The sequence below is a fragment of the Ochlerotatus camptorhynchus genome, unplaced genomic scaffold (genome assembly GCF_037179485.1).
Source record: "Ochlerotatus camptorhynchus isolate MF236.1 unplaced genomic scaffold, CSIRO-AGI_Acam_v1.1 ptg000632l, whole genome shotgun sequence".
NCBI classification, from domain to species: domain Eukaryota; kingdom Metazoa; phylum Arthropoda; class Insecta; order Diptera; family Culicidae; genus Ochlerotatus; species Ochlerotatus camptorhynchus.
In genome coordinates, this window is record NW_027041111.1 from 633 (window position 1) to 17,859 (window position 17,227).

General features: G+C 41.0%; 2 protein-coding genes across 2 annotated transcripts; both read left to right on the forward strand.

Moving 5' to 3' along the window:
* The first annotated feature begins 8,392 nt into the window (after window positions 1–8,392).
* On the forward strand, window positions 8,393–9,073 carry LOC135714246 (uncharacterized). Its single transcript, XM_065237580.1, has one exon. The coding sequence runs from the start codon at window positions 8,393–8,395 to the stop codon at window positions 9,071–9,073; it is 681 nt and encodes a 226-aa protein (XP_065093652.1).
* Window positions 9,074–9,087: 14 nt separating this feature from the next.
* Window positions 9,088–9,618, forward strand: LOC135714247 (uncharacterized). The gene has a single exon (XM_065237581.1). It carries the CDS (start codon window positions 9,088–9,090, stop codon window positions 9,616–9,618), a length of 531 nt encoding a protein of 176 aa, XP_065093653.1.
* The last annotated feature ends 7,609 nt before the right edge of the window (window positions 9,619–17,227 follow it).

Below are 17,227 nucleotides of genomic sequence, written 5' to 3' on the forward strand. Positions count from 1 at the left end.
GCGTAAATTTATTATTTTGTATTTTAATCCGAGCTCGAATCACAAAACAATGCATTAATGAGTAGAATTTCGCCCATTTTTAAGAAAAGTGCCTTAAATCATTTATTAAATAAAAAAACATTTTGAGTAGTTGTGAGCCACAAATAAGTAACGATTATTCATTAATGCGTAACAGATGCTTATTAATGCGTAATGAGCGAGGTAAGGGGCTGTTCATAAACTACGTAGACAATTTAGGGGTGGTGGATGGCAATTATCCGCGGCCCATACAAATTTTAAAAATTTTGTCTGGACAATTGTCTACGCAGTGTTTTTGGGGGGGGGGGGGGGCGAGGAAACCCAAAAAAAACTGTCTACGTAGTTAATGAACAGTCCCTAATGAGTTAATGAGTTAAGCCTCTTTTCTTTGAAATGGGTGAAATTCTACTCATCAGTGGGTATTTTAAAGTTAGCGTGCATTTGTCAAACAAAACGTCAACATTGTGAGTTTGATCCGTTTGATCCTCGGTTCGAGTGGTAAACATAAACACTGAAATGACAGAATACACTTATAACTGATTTCCAATACATTAATGCATAAAAATACACTTTTATTTTTCTAATACACAAAAAAATACATATATTCAAAAAATACAAAAAATACATTATTACACAAAATACACGTTTATTCGTTAAAAAATACTTCAATACGTTCATCAATACGTTGGCCTGAATCGAAAATACACAAGTGAATCGCCCCTCGGGAAGAAGCAACTGATGATGATGTTAATTTTTTACATTTTTTTGTAGATGGATTAGATAAATCCGCTGCAGTATGAGAGCGTATGACCGCAAGTTTTAATATCTCTGCACGGTGTTGGTCACAAGGAAGGCGCGTACGATGAGCACAGTCCGAGAGAACAGGCCATTTGCAGAATCGATGCTTGCTGAGGCGGGTGCTGACACCAACTATCATCGATACCACGCTCAGTGCTTATAGAGGATTACGTCATCTATCATCAAAGTTGGAATCGCATGAATGTTTGTTACTGATTTGTATTTGTTGAATATTTTACTGCATCTATTAAAGTGGCTTTCATTTTGGTAAAATTGTAAGTAAAAAATAGCAACATTGAAAAACAAAACACAAAATACTATGCCATAGTGAAACATCACAGAACATAGTAAAAACCACAATTATTCCATAGTAGAATCTAGGGAAAAAGTCATCGTAAAATAGCATGTACGGTTAAAAATACTACGTAATGCGTTTTTTTAGTGCATAGTATTTTTGAATGCACTTGTGCTCGTAGCGAATTCACAATGTAGTCTGGAAAAACATATAGGTGCATTGCGTTTACTTTAAACCCCCAATATGGTAGATTATACTTTCCGTGCAATCATCTGAGACCGAGAAGACATGGGACTGGGAGAGCAACAGTTATTCAGCAACAGAAGCCAAAATTTACATCCAAAATCAAAGAGGTTCCGCAAGTGGTGCTACAATTGATGTTTCTCAACAGCGAACTTTGGCCCTTATTACCGATGTCACTTCACGGTGTAGTGACAACTTATCACTCACGGTTAAGTGATTCCCATTTGATTTACACGGCAATCACTTCACCGTGAGTGACAACTGGTCCCTTCACTTCGTTTTCACCGTGAAGTGACACCCGTAATAAGGGCCTTTATGTTTTGTCGGCTTTTCCTCGAGTAGATAGTTCTTGGCACTGGGTCAAAATTACTACCCCAGTTTTTGCGGTTTACGCCCTTTTATCCCCGAAAGAGTTCCTGCGGAGAGCTTGATGATAATAATTATTAATTGTGAAAGGGAGCTTCCTCCGTTTTGTTGTTTTTATGTTGCAGTTGAAAGTTAGCGGTGTATTTATTTTGGCTTGATGACCATCAACGTATCGCAGTGTCGTAATCTACCAGTAGCAAGCTACGAACACCTCCCAATCCATGTCGATAGGTCAATGCTAATGTTCCACCCAAGCCACATACGCACCCAAGCCGAGCATCGTCATCAATAGGGGCAAAAGACCACTCCTACAAATAAAGTTAATGTTCCGTTCCAACTACACTGCGGCAACCGCAACCGACATGGAAAGACGTGTCCCTTTAATGACCGTGTTGCCGAAGTAATTAATACCAAAATCGTTATCGAAGATGAAGGAAAGAACCGACCTCGTCCTCCTCTACATAGTTGTTTGTTAGACGATTAAAATTAACTTAACCATAATGCTTTTGAACTATCGAACTCAAGGATCCGGGAACCAGGAACTAGAGATGAACTAGCCTAAGGCTAAAAATCTCTTTAATAAAGATTAAAAAAAAAGGAAACCAGGAATGAACCGCAAACATTCCAAACGAGCGATACATCGAAACAGGAAGCTACCGATTCCGTGTCGATACCGGTCGGTCGTTAGAGCCTAAAGCTAGCCCATTAGTTTCTGTCGCACGGCTCGTTCTCTCCCAGAGCGGGAAGGACCACGATGACGGGAAGAAACCTGATTTGGACCGACAATTGGCACCCATGTTCGCCATTACCACTCTGATGTTGCCGATGTTGCTGCTGCCGGTTATGATGCAAGAAAATCAAGCTGAACATTGCATTAGGTCCTAAGTAACATTGATCGACTCTCTTCGTAGACTTTCTTTTTCGTTAATAACTTGAGCGCATAACTGTTTTTTGTTGAATTTGTCGTATTAGATACTAGATAAAAACTTCTTTTATAGATCTGTGAGCAGAAAAAACCTGGGAATGTCTTTAATTAGCCGTGAGCATACAAAGAAAAAGTCGACGAAGAGAATCTGTCAATGTTACTTAGGACCTAATGCAATGTTTAGCAATCACTGATTCAATTACACAAGCCCACTTCATCTGGCCCGTTTCAAATGGATGTTGTGGGAATGGGGGTTGAATGCGAGAGGCTCCCAAACATACAAACTTTGCTCTTTCATTATCACGACGTTCTTATGCATAATCCAGTGTGACGTAACGTTGGATCATGCGTAGGAACACCGTGAGAACGAAAGAGTCGACTATATTCCTTCTGCCGTACCTATAGCAATGCACACGGTTCCCGCGCTGACTGTTTCTTACTTTTTCACTCTAATCAAAATTTCCTCCGATGAGTGAGAACACAGCACCCCGTCAACGCGAGTTGCCAGATCATTGCACACAAAACCAACTTGAATTAATTCAAATCAAAAATACTAGCGAACCTGGCGGTGAGCGGCGGAAAGAGGTCTAAAATTCTATTACAGAGAACCACATTATTTTAATTAATTTCTTCGGAGAAAGTCGTCTGTAACTTCGTTTGTGGTGATAGTGTGGATAGTGGTAGGAAGTGATAAAAATCCACTTATAGAATTTGAAAGAAGTGGGAATAATTCGCTTTAGGTGCATATGCAGGTAAAAAAGTGAACGACAAGTTAAATTTATTAGTCAGTGACAATCATCTGTTTTCCCGGAAAATACTGTTTAATATAAATGATTTTTCTTCATACAGTTTTACCTGCTTTACTACCAATCTCCAGAAAGCCAAAAAATATTCAAATTTGTGAGAAAATTAGCTCTTACGAGCTCAATTTCTCAATTGGGTTCTTTAAGGGTATTGAGGTAAATGCATATTCGTAATCTGCATTAAAAATGGAACCCAATCCCAAAATTTCATCAATTTTGGCACACTGGAACCATTTTAAATAAGTACGATTACATTTGCAAAAATCACCTAATTAGCGCCCCTCGGTGTCACTTTGTATGGGAGCGAGCTGTCAGTTTGTCAGTTTAGTGTCAAACAATGAAGTTATTATTTTGCTTTAAATCGAGATGAAAGTGCGTTGGGTTGAAAAAAATATCGCTGTGCTCAGAAAACGAAGCTCTTTCAGATGATATATAAAAACAGATATATTTTTCAAAATTAAAGAACCCAATTGCCATGTTTTTTATGACACCCAATTTGTGATTTACTTTCATAGATTACAAAATAGAGTAGGGTAGAGAACTACATCGGTCTAATCGCCGATTTTGGGCCTATCGAGTAGAAAACTTCAAATAAAATAATCCATGATTGCAGAGTTAACAAGTCAATTAGGCGTTTGGTACGATACTTTAGTTAATAAGCTACCGAATAAAGTCAATGAAAACGCGTGATATGAAGGCTTGCACCCAAAATTCCCACAAACAAAAGAAGTTCTCCGACCGAATCAATTTTTTCTTTATCAGATAGGCCGAAGTGAATTCATTGGCGTTTCAATGCGTAAGGCCGAGTTTAGAATCCGTAGGCCGTGTTTGGCGTCAAGAAGCAGTGTTGGACTTATAACAATATCTAAACAATTTGTTTCTCTATATCAAATTTTACGGTACGTACATAAAGGTAAATAAATTTGGAAGCCATCAGTAATAATAACATTCCGTTTGGTGCTAAACTGCGCTAGATTAAGAAAGACTAAGTGCGGGTTGTGCTTAATAAGCCGGAAATGGGGTAGTGAACCCTATCTGACAGTACAAAACATGTCTGGTACCGCATTTAGATTAACATTCTAAGTTCCTCCTTTTTTACATATTCTGCTCAAACGCTACTTTCTGCCCCGCCCCATTCATACAATTTGGAAGGAAATCCTGAGAGGGGTGAGCTATTTGGAGTGCAGAATGTGTAAAGAAGGAGGGACTTCAGTTGTTAATCTAAATGCATATATAGAGGTACCAGACATGTTTTGCACTGCACTGTCCTCTGTGAACAGTTATTGGAAAACAAATTAAGTGAAGTTTCCGATCGATGCCACCGCCAACAACAGCAGTGACATCTGATGGAACATGAAAGCAGAAGCTTGACAAAATGATTAATCCGTTTTTCCCTCAGCTTTCATTCCGCTTTGCACGGTTCGTTTTTTACTCAATCAACCTTGTAGTGACGTCAAAATGTTTGTTTCGATCGGCGCTTACATAGGAAATTTAATATGGATTATAGAATTTTTTGTAGAGGAATTGGCTCTAATGTTGGCATAAGATTGGGCCCATCGCTAAAAATCTGCGATCAATGAACGCGTCATTGGGACGGTACTAATGGATATTTTTGGTTGCTTTTGAAAATTTAGTTGATTGCTGAATTTATGTATGAGCCAAAATTAGGGGCATAATGTGGAGGTAATTAATTAATTATTGAATTAGCACTCTATATACCATGAGAAAAGCAGCCTGTTTGTGAGTTTTTGCCTGTTTTCAAGTAAGGAGTTATCATAAAAAAAAACAATTCGCCAGCAATACAATCAAACAAAATCATCATACTTTGACTATATGTTTTAGTATTACTTCTACGTGAAGTCAACGATTTACATAGTTGAAGATGCTAATTTCAAATAACAGACTGTAGTGGTAATTTTTATACGATAGATGGAGTAGATGAAAGCATAGAGTTGATAGTTCCGTTAGAGTACGGCAGTGTGAAGATTGCATATAGATATTAGAATAGCGAGCTAGAACAACTTTTAAGGAAGGTACAAATCGGTTTTTTCATCTCTCTTTACCAAACTCCCCCTTTGGAGAGGGATGGTGAGGGGTGTCCCTCCCCCGCCACCACTGGCAAAAAGAGATGAAAACCGACCCGCTCAAGTACCAACTGTGTGTTTGAAACAGTTCTACCGATTTTTACCGCACTTCAGTTGTTATTTGAAGGAAGGCATCCAGTCGTAGGTTTGGAAATTGCAACTATTGTTTACCCCTACCACGATATGTGCTCCTGTCATCGTCGACTTGACGATCTCGAGGGGACACGGGTGGGGTAGGTGCTGCTACTGTACCTTTCGACCATTGACAGTAATTGATGGTATGCTCCCATCCAGAGTTATGTACTTTGACTATATGTTTTAGTATTACTTCTACGTGAAGTCAACGATTTACATAGTTGAAGATGCTAATTTCAAATAACAGACTGTAGTGGTAATTTTTATACGATAGATGGAGTAGATGAAAGTATAGAGTTGATAGTTCCGTTAGAGTACGGCAGTGTGAAGATTGCATATAGATATTAGAATAGCGAGCTAGGACAACTTTTAAGGAAGGTACAAATCGGTTTTTTCATCTCTCTTTACCAAACTCCCCCTTTGGAGAGGGATGGTGAGGGGTGTCCCCCCCCCCGTCACCACTGACAAAAAGAGACACCCCTCACCATCCCTCTCCAAAGGGGGAGTTTGGTAAAGAGAGATGAAAAAACCGATTTGTACCTTCCTTAAAAGTTGTTCTAGCTCGCTATTCTAATATCTATATGCAATCTTCACACTGCCGTACTCTAACGGAACTATCAATTCTATGCTTTCATCTACTCCATCTATCGTATAAAAATTACCACTACAGTCTGTTATTTGGAATTAGCATCTTCAACTATGTAAAATCATCATGCAGAAGGATTTGTTTCACTTCGTGGAGGCGAACCAGCCCAAGGCTGAAAGCCTCATTAATAAAGTTAAATAATAATAATGTTTCACTTCATAGTTCACAAAATTGCTTTCGAGTGTTATGACATCGTCTCCCGCAAAGGTTACATTTTGACATAGGATTACGTCTCTCGGCAACATATTGGGGATGCAATTAAAAAAAACAAAATCGACCATGTTACCAAAAGTGGACGGGTTTTGACCACTTATAACTCTGTCAATAGCGGATGGATTTTAATACTAAACAAGCCAATCGATTGGTAATTTTTCTTCAAAGCTGCTAAATTGAATACTTCATCAATTTTCAATAGGTCACTATTGAAAATTACACAACTGTTGAAATGGTTATCAAAATTATCATCGATTGCCTGCAAAAAGTGGTTTCCCTAACATAGTCGCCAAATATTGATACCGAGCACGTAATCCTACGTCAGATCTACGGTCGAGTCTTGGATACAACCTCTTACTTTTTCCTTTGGTTTGTTTTTTTCCGACTATCTTGTTTTCCGTGCTGAGCACCAATGCTACCGACGTGCCAGGAAGGCAGCTCCCACACCTGGACCCATCAACTCATGAACCGGGGACCAACGGCTTTACTTCCCATCCGAAGGAAGGCGTGATCAGAGATGTTATGCCTCAGAACATCCCGGCGGCGCCGACTGGGATTGAACCCAGGCCTGCTGGGGTGAGAGGTAATCACGCTTACCACTACACCACCGGCGCCGTTGCGATCAAGTTTATTCTGCACACATCCCTGGTTTGGAGCAGCGTCGAACCCACCAGCTCTTTTCAGAGCCCTCCACCACCCTGCCGATACAGTCCACTACCGAAAGGGAAAGTTCCCTCCCAGTCCGAACATAATTTGGTCCTTCGAGCCAGATCACGAGCCAAGAAGCTTTCGCCGTGAAAGTTTACGCATAGATGTTCCTGCCAACTGGAACGAAGCCGATTTCCCACCGAAAGAAACGGACGTGCTACGCTAGCCAAGTACCAAACAAACAAAACTACTTCCGCTGCTGGCCGATGACAGCATCGTGTGCGAAGTATACAAAAAAGTGAATCGTATGAGTGAGCGCGTTCGCGAAAAACAATATTCCGAAAAGTGAATCGCATGCGTGTGATAGTGTACTACGCGTTCCAAAGATGACCGATGTGGAAAGCTTGATCGTACTTCGTGGCTTAGTAGAGGTGAAGGTAACGCGAATCCTGAAGGAAGTGCAAGAAACCGATATCACCATGCATCCGGTGTTGTGCAACAGACACGCCAGGAACCTCCAGCGCTATTACCAGGAGTATCAATGGTTGCACAACAGAATTATGACCGCCATCTCTGCAGAGAGATTTGATGAGCAGGATGAGGACTACCTGCGTTTCGATGATCTCTACACCGAGGCCTGTATACTGGTGGAAACATTGCTGCTTGCCTTTCCAACTACCGATATCAGGCACCACCAACACCGAAAATCATCACCGGCCACAAACACACCATACGCTCGGATCGTCCAAAATCAACCAATGACTCGAATGACGGAACAGCCCGTTCCGATTCCACGCGTTATGGAACTGCCATGTACGTTATCAACGATAAAGTTGCCACCGCAGCGTATGTCGTACCCGATCCGAACCGTCGATGTGAAGACGATTGTGAGTCAATGCACCGAAACGAAGTCGACCAAGAAGCCAACTGAAGTGGATAATCCAACCGAACTCTTGAAGGCGAAACCCATGATTATGCCGTTGAACTCCCATTGTGGACCGACCGAGGTCCGGATAGTCGATGATTCCCCTCCACCTGCCAGGTAATCTTGTCGATACTGAAACCAAGCTGACAATTACGATTGAAGATGAGGTTCCAACCGAAGCTGACGATGTTAAGCTCAACTCTGCGTGCAAGCCAAATTATCTTCATCGGGGATTGACAGAGGACCGTTACGTCGAGAATTCAACCAAGTTCGTAGAAGTCAAGCCTAATAACATGGCAAGTGAACCAACCGAGTGCCATATCAATAAGGACTCACCTCAAGTCATGGATGTAAAACCGAAACCGTTTAAACCTCCCGAAACAACCGAAGTCAATCCGAAGCTATTCCAAGACGACTTTCAAGCCATCGAACCGAAGTCCGTCGCCGCTGGTGAAGTGCCGCAAACAATCCTAACCTCGACTGGAACCAGCCCGGTCTTGAATTGTATCCCCGCCGGAAACCATCCGGTGTTTATGCCTTACCCGATGTCTGCTGGAATCCTTCCAGTAATCAAGCCATTCCTGAGGGGCGCCAGAACCTATCCGGTGGTCCAACCATCCCCGATGTCTCCATTCTCGATGTCTGCCGAAACCAATTCGGTGGTCAAGCCATTCCAGATGTCCACCGCAATCCAGCCGGTGGCCAAGCCCTTCGTGATGTCTACCGGAATCCGTCCGGTGGTCAAGCCATTATCGATGTCCGCCGCAATCCAGCCGGTGGTCAAGCCATTCTCGATGTCCGCCGAAACCAATTCGGTGGTCAAGCCATTCTCGATGTCCGCCGAAACCAATTCGGTGGTGAAGCCATTCTCGACGTCCGCCGAAAACAATTCGGTGGTCAAGCCATTCCAGATGTCCGCCGCAATGCAGCCGGTGGCCAAGCCGTTCCTGATCTCCACCGGAATCCAGCCGTGATCAAGCCCTTCCTGATGTCCGCCGGAACCGATCCGGTGGTCAAACCGTTCTCAATGTCCACCGAAACCAATTCAGTGGCCAAGCCGTTCCTGATCTCTGCTGGAATCCAGCCTACGATCAAGCCTTTCCTGATGTCCACCGGTACCAATCCGGTGGTCAAACCGTTCTCGATGTCCACCGAAACCAATTCAGTGGCCAAGCCGTTCCTGATGTCCATCGGAACCAATCCGGTGGTCAAACCGTTCTTGATGTACACTGCAACCTGTCCGGTGGTCAAGCCATTAATGATGTTCACTGGAACCCTTCCGGTCACCAACCCGTTCTTGATGTCCACTGGAACCCGTCTGGTGGTCACGACCTTCAGGATGTCCACTGGAACTCGTCCGGTGTTCAAGCAGTTCCCGATGACCCTTGGAATTCATCAGGTAAACAAGCCGTTTCTGATGTCCCCTGGAAACCATCCGGTGAACAATCCGTTACCGATGTCAGCAGGAGACCATCCGGTGATGCATTTTCCGATGCCAGCTCGAAATCATCAGGTGTAAAAGCTGTTCCCGATGTCTGCCGGAACCCGGCCCGTGTTCAAGATGTTTCCAATGTCTACCCTGTCAGTATTCATGCGGTGTCAACCGAAAAGTATCCGGTGTTCAAGCGGTATCTGATGCCAACCGAAAACTGTCCGATGTTCAAGCCGGTCCCGATGTCAGCTGGAATTCACTCAAGGCCAATTCTGGAGCCAAGTGCACTCGTTCCGATACTGACGTCTGAGAAACAACAAATAAGAGATCCACCAGACAAGCCAAGCTCAGCTAATCCTGTACCGAAGATGCCCTATCCTGATTCCATTGATATCGTTCCAAAACCAAAGCCTGAGAAGCCACCGCCAGAGGATCTTTCCATTCTACATCGAGCCAGCAAGGTCAGACTGAGAACACTCGCGTCACTTTTCAAATAGACCAATGTAACACATGTAAACAAATCGAGTTAAGCGATACAAACTATTGCTCTTCTATCATTGTATGTGATACAAAAACATCCATCCAAATTTACTTTCATTTATTTAAGATAATCATTGATCAAAAATTGTCCAATGTACAGTTTGAAATGATGGGTACATTCGGTCATTCGGACTGCCTAACATGATTGGTGCTCATTTTCCAAAGGCGGGGCCAATCTAAAGTTAGGTACTATACTCTGCAATCTGTGAAAGGGAATCTAGTATCATGTAGACAAAACGTCCAATGTAACACTTATTGATTATGTCATTGAGAAAAATCGTCCAATGTAACATGTCCGATGTACAACTCGACTTGTCAAAACGTCCTATGTGGTTTTTTCTATATTGTAGCATGAAATTCAAAGTAAAATTGTGATTTACCGTTTCTTTTGAATTTTCAACGTTATTATATACACTGACTACATTAAAAATAGTATTGCAAAATGTATTGATTTTAAACAGTTAAAATAATAATCTGTCGAACTTCAACTTCGGTTTTCTCAAAATGGTGGATATGTTACATTGGTCTATTTGAAAAGTGACGCGAGAACACTACTTTGCGCCGATCACCTGCTAACCCGGTTAGTACTGAAGGTACTACCAGTCCTGGATATGGAGTTCCGAGAAATTGTGCTATGGTACGAAAGTACGATAGTGCTGGCCTGGATCAACAAACCGCTAAACCAACTACAGTCATTCGGAAGAAACCGAAACGCTGTGATCTAGAAACAAACCGATATCGTTTCTTGGTGGAGTGGTCCTGAGTTCCTCCAGAGAGAAAGGTACAACATCGAACTACCCGAAAATGTTCCAGACCAGATGCTACCTGCACTGAAAGCAGTTATCGTCAACCCAGATGACCCAGTCGACCTGAAGAAAAAGCAGCCTTTGAGCATCCCGCAACCACGCCAGGCAACCGAAACTATCACCCAAGTGGTTCAGTTTGTGCATTTGGCGGAAGACATTCAGCGAGTTGTTGCCCACGACCCTTGCAAGAAATTGGCAAACCTGCATCCGATCTACACTGATGGCCTGGAAGCGTTATACGATCTGAGCACCGATGCCTTCCTGGCATTCTTCAAGCGTTTCATTGGACAACGAGGAAGCAGCAGCAGCATTCGGATAATTGTACTATTTTCCAAAGTACCCAACCAGAAATTACCCTACTACACATGAAGAAGAACCTTCGAACCATGCCGATCATCCGTGAAACCCTGGATGTTCCACTACCATCAAAAAATCAGCCCCACTGGAAGTTGGGTCGCATCACAACCGTTGCAGGAAGTTCTAGATACCGCGCCCAATCAGCAATTCTAAACAATCGTTGTTAATCGTTGAGTTACCTCAACCGGGCGAGTATGTTCCGTCTCCGCCGAAAGTCAACTGATACGAACATGACCAACAAGCAGCGAAGAACGAGACCATCAATAGGCTACAATCTCGGCTACAACATCCACCAATCAGCGACGACCACATCAACGCTCGCCGCTTTAAAAGAGGCATGCATCACCGTGCAAAATAAGAGTTCTTTTCCGACCAAGCACCAGCAAACATCAGCAGCAGTAGAAGCAGAATTTGTAGAAAGAAAGAGGAGAGAATAAACAGTTGTTAGCGTAGCCGTCCCGATCAAGTTTATTCTGCATACATCCCTGGTTTGGAGCAGCGTCGAACCCTCCAGTTCTTTTCAGAGCCCTTACGAGTTGATTTCCGATCGACGCTTGCTTCCTCCACCACCCTGCCGATACAGTCCACTACCGAAAGGGAAAGTTCCCTCCCAGTCCGAACAGATTTAAAATACAGTAGAAGTAACCTATGATTTCGGTCCTATGTACATATTTTGGATTTCCTACTTAGCAAAAATTGGTTAAATTCAGGACCTCATAAAAATGCAAATACATATTCTATTAAATTTGGTTCCTAAATAACAATCAGATATGAGTAAGGCTTTCTTCAGGTGATTCATTGAAGCGTCCAACAATGACCGTCATGATGGCTGATATTCCCTAGCACTTCAAGATTTCTAGGACACAAATCTTGGACGGTTGTGACAACACTCATGAAATTGAAACTCCTTGTGTACTGAACTGCAACAAACGTGAAGTTCCAGTTTCTTTGTTATAAAATTTGTGAGAGCTGATATCTGAACTCTTGAAATTTTTATGTGGTAATGAGATTGATCAGAAATAAGGTTTCCTCAGCGATTCAACATCAAAATGCTAAACGGAGTGCACAATTTTGCACCAATGTTGTGCAACATTTCATAGTTGATCGGGATATAAATTAGCCATGAATCCCTCCAATAAATTCTCGGTGCATCTTTTATCTACCGATTGAACAAATAAAAAAAATACTAAGGCTGTGAACCATTTGCCGAGTTAAATTTAACTCGTGGTTAAAAGTGACATTTCGAAAGTTATTTTCTATGTTCGAAAATCCCTGTGCTGTCGAGCGACCGGTTTTCGAGAAGAACTCAGCCAAAGTTGTCAAAATTTAACTTCTTGTCTGTCAGAAGTAACCAAGCTCGGATAGCAGGGTCAATCGATAACTTTCCATCTGTCAAATTTTAACCAAAAGTTAAAATAATCCACCAAATGGTTCAGAGCCTAAGGCTGTGTTCCATTTGGAAAATTTTCACTTAGATTTGACACTTCGAAAATAAATTAAGATGTTCGAAAATCCCTGTTGTTGATCGGCCGATTTTCGAGAAAGCGTCTATTAAAATTGATTCCTTGTATGTCAGAAATAAGTCTGTTGGATAAGCAGGTTTATTTGAAAATTTTCCATCTGTCAAATTTAAGTAAACATTCACCAAATGGAACACAGCCTTAGGCTCTGAACCATTTGGTGGATTATTTTAACTTTTGGTTAAAATTTGACAGATGGAAACCCGCATAAACGCGAACCATAAATTGACCTTACCTAAAATGGTTAAAAATTGTTTATAATCCCTGCTAAACTTTAACTGAAATGGTTATGGAACTTTACATGAACGTTTAATGATAAAGTTTCAACCTTATGTATTATGGTTTTTTGGAACTGGACCTTACAAATAATGGGTTGTTAAGAACCATTACCATTCCAAATTCTTGTTTTCTCCATACATTTTCAGAAAGAGAACTATATAAGAACGTTTTTACTTATGATTTGAGAACATTAATGGTAATGGTTATGGTAGTCAGTAAAGTCCATTAATGGTTTTGTATTATCGCTCAACTTTACGTGGAATATATCGTGAATTGGTAATCAGTAAATTACAGGCAACCAATTCGCGATATATTCCACATAAAGTTGATCGATGTTACAAAACCATTCGTGGACCTTACTGACTACCATAACCATTACCATTAAAGTTCTCAAACCATAAGTTAAAAGGTTCTAATATAGTTCTCTTTCCGAAAATGTATGGAGAAAACAAGAATTTGGAACGATAATGGTTCTTAACAACCCATTATTTGTAAGGTCCAGTTCCAAAAGACCATAATACATAAGGTTGAAACTTTATCATTAAACGTTCATGTAAAGTTCCATAACCATTTCAGTTAAAGTTTAGCAGGGATTATAAACAATTTTTAACCATTTTAGGTAAGGTCAATTTAAGGTTCGCGTTTATGCGGGAAGTTATCGATTAACCCTGCTATCCGAGCGTGGTTACTTTTGACAGACAAGAAGTTAAATTTTGACAACCTTGCAGCCATGGTAAAAACACTGAACCCTTTTGCACGGGTGGCAGTTTTGCCTACAAACACACCACCAAGAGCATTGAGTTTTACGCTCCGTACCAGTGCTCTATAGAAAACACCAAACGAAGCGAACAAGGCACCGGTACCGGTGCCTTGTTTGCTGCTTTTGGTGTTTTCTATCGAGCACTGGTACGGAGCGTACAACTCAATGCTCTTGGTGGTGTGTAAAAAAGGCAGTACGCAGAGTAGTGTTGCGTTTAGACATGCCTGCAACCTTGGGTCGAAAACCGGTCGATCGACAGCACGGGGATTTTCGAGCCACAGTTGTCAAAATTTAACTTCTTGTCTGTCAGAAGTAACCACGCTCGGATAGCAGGGTTAATCGATAACTTTTCATCTGTCAAATTTTAACCAATAGTTAAAATAATCCACCAAATGGTTCAGAGCCTTAGGCTGTGAACCATTTGCCGAGTTAAATTTAACTCGTGGTTAAAAGTGACATTTCGAAAGTTATTCTGTATGTTCGAAAATCCCTGTGCTGTCTATCGACCGGTTTTCGAGAAGAACTCAGCCACGGTTGTCAAAATTTAACTTCTTGTCTGTCAGAAATAACCACGCTCGGATAGCAGGGTTAATCGATAACTTTCTATTTGTCAAATTTTAACCAAAAGTTAAAAAAAAATCCACCAAATGGTTCAGAGCCTTAATAACTTGAGCACAGAATCATTTCTTGTTGTGTTTGTTGTATTAGATGCGAGATAAAAACTTCTTTTATCGATATGTGTGCTGAAAATGCCTGGCCCGAGTGGATTCAATGAGAAAGTCGACGAAGAGAATTTTGTCAGTGTTACTTAGGACCTAATGCAATGTTCAGATTGAATTGTTTTGCTTAGCTGTAGCAATGTAAACAGAAAATCGATGAAGAGAATCGAACATTACAAGTAGGCACTTTTGAACGCTCACTTTCGAATTTCAGAACCTAGCACTGAAAAAACTCGACGGTACCTCTATTTATGCTAAGAGATAAGCATTGCAAGTCCCTCCTACTTGAAGAATTATGCAATCGAACGACTGGCTATGCCTCGCCTCCATCAGCAAAAAAAAACTGAGGTTGTATAAACCGTTCTATAGCATAATTTTCTAAGTATGAGGGACTTTCATAGCTAATCTAAAAGCATAAATAGAGGTACCGTCTGATAATTTCAGTGCTTAGAACAGAAAACTGCAATCTGTGTAGGAAAATCCTTCTTATCACCATAGAAACACCCCGTTCCCGTTTTCTTATGCAAAACAAAACGCACGAAATCTAAAAAAACCATATTAAGATTTTTTTTAATTCAATCAATAGATTAAAGATGTACCGATAATTAAATGGAGGGATTTCAAGCTAAAATGTTCTGATCGCAAAATATTGATGATCAATACCGAAATTGTCCAACCCGTTTTGTGTGGTGTGCTGCTGATTTTCAGTGTTTCTCAGTGGAAACTTTCATAAATAACGTAGTAGTTGAGGGAGGAGAGGGGTTTCAGAAGTTGGGACCGGCCATGTATTAGGTGTATTGCAAAACATTCCCCGAGGGGGAAGGGGGGATGATATGATCACAGGTGTGCTCATCATCCATGAGCATTTAAAATGGATTGCTCAAATACATTTAATGAGAAGGGGGATCAAGAGATTGCCCCTTTCTTTTGCGTTTAGGCGCCATGGCGACAGAAGAAAGTTTCTCCAAATCGACTTCCAAGCAGATTACTATAAGAACCCAAAGGATTCAAATCAATATCCAAGCAGGATTATCGCGCGTAGGGCCAAACTCCTATTGAAAAGAAATAAGAATCGAACAAGGTAGAACATTTGCAGGTGTTCAAACGGTTCCAAATTGGGTCCTGATTTGCCTCCCATAAGTTGAACTAATTCATTACGAAACTGGCTTGGCACAAACCATTTGAAGTTTATATGGAAATTACTATTGGAAAACCAAATGTTTTGTTCATATCTATCTTAAAATTCACCAGCTCACTCTGTTTTTAAAAGTGATAGCTGTAGAATAGAGCACAAAAATCATGGATACTATGTCACACGGCAAAATACAGTGTTGCCCACAAAACAGCTGCATGATCATGCCATAAGATTATCAATCTCTTAAACAATTAATAACTATTTAATTTGACGTCTGGCTGAAAAATGATGATTTGATGATTAATGGGCTACTAAAATTTATGTTGCATTCGTCAAAAAAGTGTCTTTTAATTTACCAGCTTAACCCTCCGTTACTCGCATGAGTTTTCCTTTGCCATTTTGTTGCTGAGCTACCAATCGATCTGAAACCAACGAGTATTCCTCAAAAAACTTGTTTTGATCTGATCAAGCTAAACTTTGATTACAGTAAACACCTAAAAATTGCGGATAATAGGGAAAATGTAAATGGAAACCGCGTAAACTGTGACCATACTACGTGGGATTTGACTTAATTGATTAAAACATGGAATATATCGAGATCCTGACCAGATAGAAAGTTGCTGTCTACGACAAAGTTGTTCAGGAGATCATAGCCTTGTTGTTGGTGGATGGAAGTTCAGTATTTTCTCACTACGTAGCGCTAGTATACATGTGAAATTCTTGCATGTGATATATCTCGAGATCCTGACCAGATAGAAAGTTATTGTCTTCCACAAAGTTTTTCAGGAGGTCAAAGCCTATTGCTTGGTGCTCAATAGTTCAGAATTTGTTCACTACGCGACGCTAGTATACACGTGAAATTCTCATATAAAATATCTCGAGTTCCCGACCAGATAGAAAGGTACTGTCTTCGGCATAGTTGTTCAGGAGGTCAAGTTCTTTTCGCAGGTGGATAGTTGTTCAGAGTTATTATTATTATTATTATTATTTAGCTTTATTAAGGACGTGTTGTTCAGAGTTTTCTCACTTCGCAGCGCTACTATACATGTGAAATTCTCGCATATAAAATATATAAAGTAAATATCCGGCAAAGTTTTTCAGGAAGTCAGGATCTTTTTGTTGGGTGACAATAGTTCAGAATTTTCTCACTATGCGGCGCTAGTATATACGTGCCTTTCACGCATATTCAGCTCGAGATCTTGATCAGCTAGAAAGTTGCTGTCTTCGGCAAAGTTGTTTAGGGGGTCAAGACTTTTTGGCTGGTGGCAAGTTTTTCGCTGAGATCCAGCAAAATAAAATACCGAGCTGCTCGGTGGTGCCCATCTTGGTAAAACATTCTAAGGGTGTAGGTACACCCAAAGTCATAAACAAAAGGCCTGATAATATGAAATTATCATCTCTTTCATTATACCGCTATTCCTACGCTGCTAGGAGTGTAACGTCGAATTTATGGTTATATACACCTTATCCTAAATCTAAACGAGAAGAATCTACACAGTTCGTCTAAAATGTGTGATACAATGTATAAAATATATATACACGAGTTAGCCAGTCGAGCCATAGGACTATCTCAGTCATGA